We start from the raw sequence: 6,519 nt of genomic DNA, 5'->3' as shown, positions 1-6,519 counted from the left end.
TCGCGCTTGTATTAGGTACTGGCACGTGGCTTTTATCTGTTAATTTCTGCCGTTTGCTGTTCTGCCAGCTGTCATCGTATTGGGGAAAACTGGTTGCTTATATAAACTTCACCCTAGGAAAAGGTGTGTTTCACCCTCATACCCTCTCTCTGTGATTGTTTTCTACTGGCTTTTAATTCTTTATATTGAGGACTGAAACGTCTCCCTATGAGGGGAGGTGGAGGCTGTTCAGCTTGTAGAAGAGAAGGCTGTGTGGAGACCTCATAGTAGCCTATCAGTATCTGAAAGGGCTACAGAGAAGCCAGAGAGAGACTCTGTTAGGAACTGCATTGATAGGACAAGGGGCAATGGGTACAAATTGAAAGAGGGGAGATTTAGGTTAGATATTAGGAAGAGTTTTTTTTCCTGTGAGGGTGGTGAGACACTGGCACAAGCTGTCTAGGGAACTAGTGGCTGCCCCAACCCTGGCAGTGTTCAAGGCCAGGCTGGATGAGGCCTTGAACAACCTGGTCTGGTCTGCCCATGGCAGAGGGTTATGACTACATGATCTGTAAGGGCCATTCCAACCCCTGAAATTCTATGATTCTATATGCTACATAGTTGTTTAATGCAAGTAAAACTTATCGACAGAGTCACTTGAATGGCACTGTGGAAGTGTGTGATGTAAAAGCATATAACCACACAAATATTTTGGAATCAAAAAGATATGGGTGTTGGCAGAAAAAAACCCACAAATTTTGTTTTCTTTGCAGGCAATTGCTGTATAGAAAGCTGCCTCAGCTTTTTGATAAGCAGACATGGTGAGAACAGATGCATTTTTTTATCTCTTTTCATTCTTTCTGAAATGGTCATCTCTTGGAAAGTGAATAGCTGCTTAGGATCTCAAAGGATGACACATTTTACTTGGGTGCTGCGAAGAAATTGTAATGAAAAGTTTAGGTTTACATTTCACACTTATAAAAAGATATTCCCGGAAGTGAAACAGGTGCATTTACATCAGCCTAAAATACTGTCTCCTCTTCTTTACTTGTGTACTTTCAGAGCAGCATGCCAGTATCAACATGATGCTGGTTTTTATTAGTTTTCCTGTATATTTCTCCCCACAGTAATTGCTTTTTCATGGTTAAACACTTTGCATGGGAATGCTGTGATATATTGGGCCTGTAGAGATATACTTGCTTAGGTGACTTGGTAACTGTGATTTTAAATGTTATGAAGGTAATTTCTAAATTCTTAAGTATGTTATTTTGTAGATTTGCTTGTTTGTGGAGGGAGATTATATATGGTGCCGTTCAGAACTAGCCCAATCACTCAAAAGGCTGCAGGCTCCTCTGGTTGTAAACCAGTGAGGCATGTGCACCATGGTATTATCCGAAATAGATACAACCTTTACAATCAAGTGACTGAGTAGGTTCAGTTTGCAAACTAATAATATATTCTGTATATAACAGCATCAGACAGAGCTTCTGCATTACCATGGCAAACTTGATTAGTCATGAAACTACATGAAACTTGAGTGCTTTCTGGTGATTTTTACTGGAAATGTGGAAGATTTGTGGCAGTTGCCTGTGGCCAAATATTAAAACAATTGTTACACACAGTGAGAACCTGCTTATGTTCTTGGTCAGATGGGGAAATAAAACTGAGCCTGTTAGTATTTCATTGCTGATTCAATTATTATTTTCTCCCTTTTGCTCAGGCTGTCACGCTGCATACTGATGTGGGAGATATTAAAATTGAACTATTCTGTGAGCGTACTCCAAAGACTTGTGAAGTAAGTCAAGTAACAGCAAGGTTGCCTAGTGTTGAAACAAAGCAGTAGAAATAGTGAAGCCTGTAGGGGAGGTGCAGTGGCCTTTGCAATTCATCTTTTCACATAATGGAATGCTAACATTTTAAACTGGTACAGTGCTCCACCCATGGAACTTGTGCACTGTCTCATACTGCCTAGAGTTTTAATGCCTCACCTTTTAATGTTTCTCACCTGATAAAGTTTAGCTAAGGGACTCTTGAAGTTCCAGCATCTCCCAAAGTGTCCTTTGGCCTCAAGGGGAAGTATGGCCCATAGCATGGGATTCACAGATTTCCATGGGTTTGCTCACTCTCATAGACTTGATTTTAGTTTAAGAGACTCACTCCCAGTTTGTCAGAGACCCCAGGTTTTCCTTTTTGCCGTAAACTTAAATTGAAATAATGTATTTTTAAATGAAAAAGCTGAGGCATGAAGTTACTGATTACAGAATTACATTTACAAAATAAAAATGTTCAGTGGGAGTGATACTTAAGAGCATGTCTTGGGCATCTTGTTTGTACCTCAAGTCAGACAACTGCACTGTAAGCTTTAAAATTCTTTGTATGTGTGACAGTGTCAAAGGAGTTTAACAAGTATGATTTGTTTTCAACTATTCTGTGGCAATAGTCTGTGGAATTCCCATGGTCATAATGCAAAGCAGAGGCAAAAGTACTTGTCCTGTCAGTGCTGTAATTTTAGTAAGGATACTGTTTTTCAGTTGTTTGTTAATATGGTTTGTTTGATTTCCTTAGAATTTCCTGGCTCTTTGTGCTAGTAACTACTACAATGGATGCATATTTCACCGAAATATAAAGGGCTTCATGGTTCAGACAGGGGATCCATTAGGTAAATTCTTCTGTCTGGGTCTCTCTCTATAAAAATGTATATAAAAAAAGATAAAGAAATGAAAAGCAATTCTAAGTATTAATATTGAAACCAAAATGTAAATGAAGTAAAAATAACAGAATTACTGTATTAGTGATAAGAGTTTTTTTATGACGAGATTAGTTTTCTGTGGTGGGCTTACAGGTGTGGAGCCATAACTCTGGTTTTGAGTAATCATGCTTGAGTTTTTCCATCTGTTTCCACTAAATATGATGGTTCTGCTGACTTATCAGCTGTTGAACAGGGAACAGTTGCTACTGTGCTTTCTGTTTTCTGCCTGAAAGGCTGCACTGCCTCTGAAGCATTTTGGGGAAATGTCCCAGACAGTGTCAGCTGTTAGGGAGAAAATCTGATTCAGCTGTGTGTCTGTTTGTACTCACACTGCATTTAAATTGAGGACAAGTCAGTGTTTGGTTCTGCTACTTAATTGGTGTTCCTTGTATAGAGTTACATGTCTGTGCAGTGTCCAGACACAAGAAAGTGATCCCTGCCTCAAAGGAATTAGAGGCTATCTCGGGTCTTTGTTGCAAAATGTCCTAACAGAACATAATTTCTGGATTTTTCAGTCTGAAAATCCAGTAATCTGTACTGTGGTGCTTCTTCGTCAGGCACTGGGAAAGGAGGGAACAGCATCTGGGGCAAGAAGTTTGAAGATGAATTCAGTGAATACCTAAAGGTAATTCTGTGCTCTCAATATGCAGTTACATTTTTATATGCATTTTCTTTACAGACTGGAGAACAATCAGCATTGTGTTGTACTGTATGAAATATCTCTTTTGGAAGTGTTAAGCAAAGCATAATCCCACAATAAAGGGATAGAAAGCTTATTATTAAAATGGGAACAGGCATTTCTGTGCTTGGCAAGTTAGGTTTGAGGGTTTTCATTGCTGAGAACAGAATTACAGAGAATTGTAACAGCACTTTTCATGTTCTGAAGGCAAAAAAGCATTTTTTCACTGTAAGAGCCATTTTGAGGAGCCAGTTATGGATTGTGGGAGAACATACTAGCCACCAAGATTTGTTCTTAATAATAGTACTGAGTTCTGAGTCACAGAACACTTGGTATGGATTAAAGTCCTGCTTTCACAGACATGTATTCATGTTGAGGTTTTTCCCCCTCATTCAGCACAGTGTCCGTGGAGTAGTTTCAATGGCAAACAGTGGTCCCAATACCAATGGGTCGCAGTTCTTCATCACTTATGGCAAACAACCACACCTGGACATGAAGTACACTGTGTTTGGGAAGTAAGTGACCCAAGTGCATGTCTCTTTGTCAGTGTGTGAGGGGTCTGAGTATTTCAAGGCACGTGCAATGCAAAATCAGAAGCTTCTGGTCATGAAACTGAAATACTGTGTGTGTGTAAATGTATGCTCCTGCACTGCTACCAGAATTAGTTGCTCCAAAAGGCTGCTCCCTTTTGCTTGGTATTATGGAATTCAGTGGAAATAGGCATATTAAAAATTACCTCAAGAATAGAACTTTTCTTCCTTTTATTTTTTCCCCACTAGTTATTCCAGCTTGCCTTTTCATCCATGCCCAAGTGGATGCAGCCTGATTTTTAAGCAAACTCCAGAACAGCTGGATATACAGTTGAAGGGTTTACTGAGAAGCAGGAATCTGATTTGGGACTGGATCTGGGGCTGCATATGGTACTGACACCATCATGCTACTGTTTAGGTGGAACTTCCTGTTGGTCAGATAAAACTCATCATTTATAAAATCAGATTAGGTTGTTGAATCATTATTTTAAAACATGCTTACGATAAATTACCATCCTTTAAGCAAATGTTTAATGTTTGAGTCCTGATATAGCTTTTTCTATCTCAAAATCATGGTAATTTCTTTTGCTTGTTGTTAGTCTCTAGTGTACAAGTTTATCTGCTGAGAAAACACTGCCTTTACTAAATGCAGTTAAATATTCAAAGGAAACTGTGGAATGTGAAAATACTTATTCTTGTATCACATGTATTATTTATAGGCATCTAACTATAATCCTTTAATTTCTGAGTTTGTTTTAAGTGTCATTCTTTCAAGGTAGAGGCTCTGACAGATGAAGTTTTCCAGGTTTTCAGTAGCAGCTTAAGATACTCCTGCCCCAGTTGCAGAACCAGCAGAACAGCATATAGAGTCCCTGTGGGCTCACAATTCAGCTACCTGGATTCAAAGAGCTGATGAATGTGACTGAAAGGAACTGTGAACAGCACGTTTCCTTCCAAGTCTATTGCTGCAAAATAAACTGCCAAGATTTACCAGAACTAGTTATTTAAACAAAAAAAAAAAGTAAGAGGTTTATTAGAACAATCTGCCAGTTCTTCAGCCTGAACAGGAAATCTGTGCCATGAGATTGACAGTTATTAATGATTCTGTCCTATCTTGTCTTTGAGCTAGAAGGTTAGAAATTATCATCTCAGATTTGGAAACTGATTTTCCAGCCATAGGGTTCCAGTAATCCACAGTGAAGTTTGGTAAGGTCAAGATCTTGCTGCTGCCTAAACCTCTATACTATGGTCAGTCAGTCCTGCCTGTCAGGAAGTACAGCCAGGGTCTTTATACAGCTATGGCTGGTATAAAATATGATACTGCCAGGTCAGTGGGAATTATTTGTACTTTTTCTCACAATCTGTCACGGATACTTAGTATTTCCTTTCAAAATACATTATTTGCCACATACAGTGTTTTGGCTGTCTTATTTGTACCATTTGCTTGCAAAGTCCTTGCCCTGTGATACTTAACTGTAAAGTGTTTTGAGGTATCTCAGGTTATGAAATTTAAATAATTATTAGATTTCTAGCACTTCTGTTTTTCTTGCAGAGTTATTGATGGCTTGGAGACCCTGGATGAGCTGGAGAAGCTGCCAGTGAATGAGAAAACCTACCGACCTCTTAATGATGTTCGCATTAAAGATATTACAATTCATGCCAACCCTTTTGCTCTGTAGCCACAGAGTGCCTCAGTGGGTTCTGTAGAGGCTGGTGAGGTGAACTCCCAGATTATGGGATTTAAAGAGCCATGAAAAAGGGTTAGCTGAGGTGGATCTTACCTTTGCTCACTGAATGCAGAATTTTCAGGAGCTGTGATGTCGTCTGGAAGTTGCCACAGAGAAGTGTTGTGCTGCAGAAACCAGGTTTTCCAGAGTATCTTCCAGGAGTTTAGCTTTTAAACATTGCTTTTTGTACTTGTAAAATAAAATACTTTACAAATATGTTTTCAAATCATTGGGTTTTGCCTTGTCTAAGTGATACTATGTTGAAACAATGTCCTTTGGTATAATTTCATGCTGCCAGTTTTCTGAAACTTTCTTATGTAGAGTCTAACCTTACTCAGTTTTCTTAAAAGAGTAAAGTAAGCAATTTTTCCCCTAGGTGAGAGCAGTGTCATAAATAGATGAAACCTTTCTCTCCTAGAGGACTGAAGAACATACTTAGGGGACTGCTTGCTCTTGTAGTGCTGTGTTGGAATGGTAACCTCTTCAGCTTCCACAAAAGGGAGATGGGAAACAACTTCTGGCACAGTGCTATTGGCATGAAAGAGTAAGTATTTTTGTCTTTACGTAGCTGTTGATTGAAACTAGGTAACATGGATTTACTGCAACTTGGTTTTCATCACCTCATTGCACAAACTGTAGAGGTTGAAGAGCAGCGTCAAGCACGTGGGCAGTGATTGGGTTGTTTGCGCCGCCCTAGGGGGGCTGAGCTCGGGTTCGCCCCGGGGCACACTGGGTGTGCGGGGCAGCGGCGCAGCCCCCGCGGCACAAAACACGCACGGTTTGAACGTGTGTTTGTGCTACGACAACATGGTCCTGCAGTTTACTCGTTGAATATACATCAGCAGATGAATGAAG

The 6,519-nt window shown here is 39.7% G+C and overlaps 1 protein-coding gene across 1 annotated transcript; it reads left to right on the top strand.

Moving 5' to 3' along the window:
• The first annotated feature begins 751 nt into the window (after positions 1 to 751).
• On the top strand, positions 752 to 5,867 carry PPIL3 (peptidylprolyl isomerase (cyclophilin)-like 3). Its single transcript, XM_009078633.1, has 6 exons — positions 752 to 800; positions 1,700 to 1,774; positions 2,545 to 2,638; positions 3,286 to 3,353; positions 3,804 to 3,922; positions 5,490 to 5,867. The coding sequence occupies exons 1-6, from the start codon at positions 798 to 800 to the stop codon at positions 5,614 to 5,616; spliced, it is 486 nt and encodes a 161-aa protein (XP_009076881.1). The 5' UTR covers positions 752 to 797; the 3' UTR covers positions 5,617 to 5,867.
• The last annotated feature ends 652 nt before the right edge of the window (positions 5,868 to 6,519 follow it).

This window comes from Acanthisitta chloris, unplaced genomic scaffold, assembly GCF_000695815.1.
Source record: "Acanthisitta chloris isolate BGI_N310 unplaced genomic scaffold, ASM69581v1 scaffold39467, whole genome shotgun sequence".
Taxonomy (NCBI): Eukaryota; Metazoa; Chordata; class Aves; order Passeriformes; family Acanthisittidae; genus Acanthisitta; species Acanthisitta chloris.
Note: the sequence above shows the minus strand (reverse complement) of the source record. Positions and strands in the feature narration are given on the sequence as shown.

Excerpts from the sequence above, each read along its gene's own strand:
- PPIL3 (XM_009078633.1), top strand. Across the intron at positions 1,775-2,544 it reads GTACTCCAAAGACTTGTGAA|AATTTCCTGGCTCTTTGTGC; the intron begins GTAAGTCAAGTA and ends TGATTTCCTTAG. Across the intron at positions 3,923-5,489 it reads AAGTACACTGTGTTTGGGAA|AGTTATTGATGGCTTGGAGA; the intron begins GTAAGTGACCCA and ends TTTTTCTTGCAG.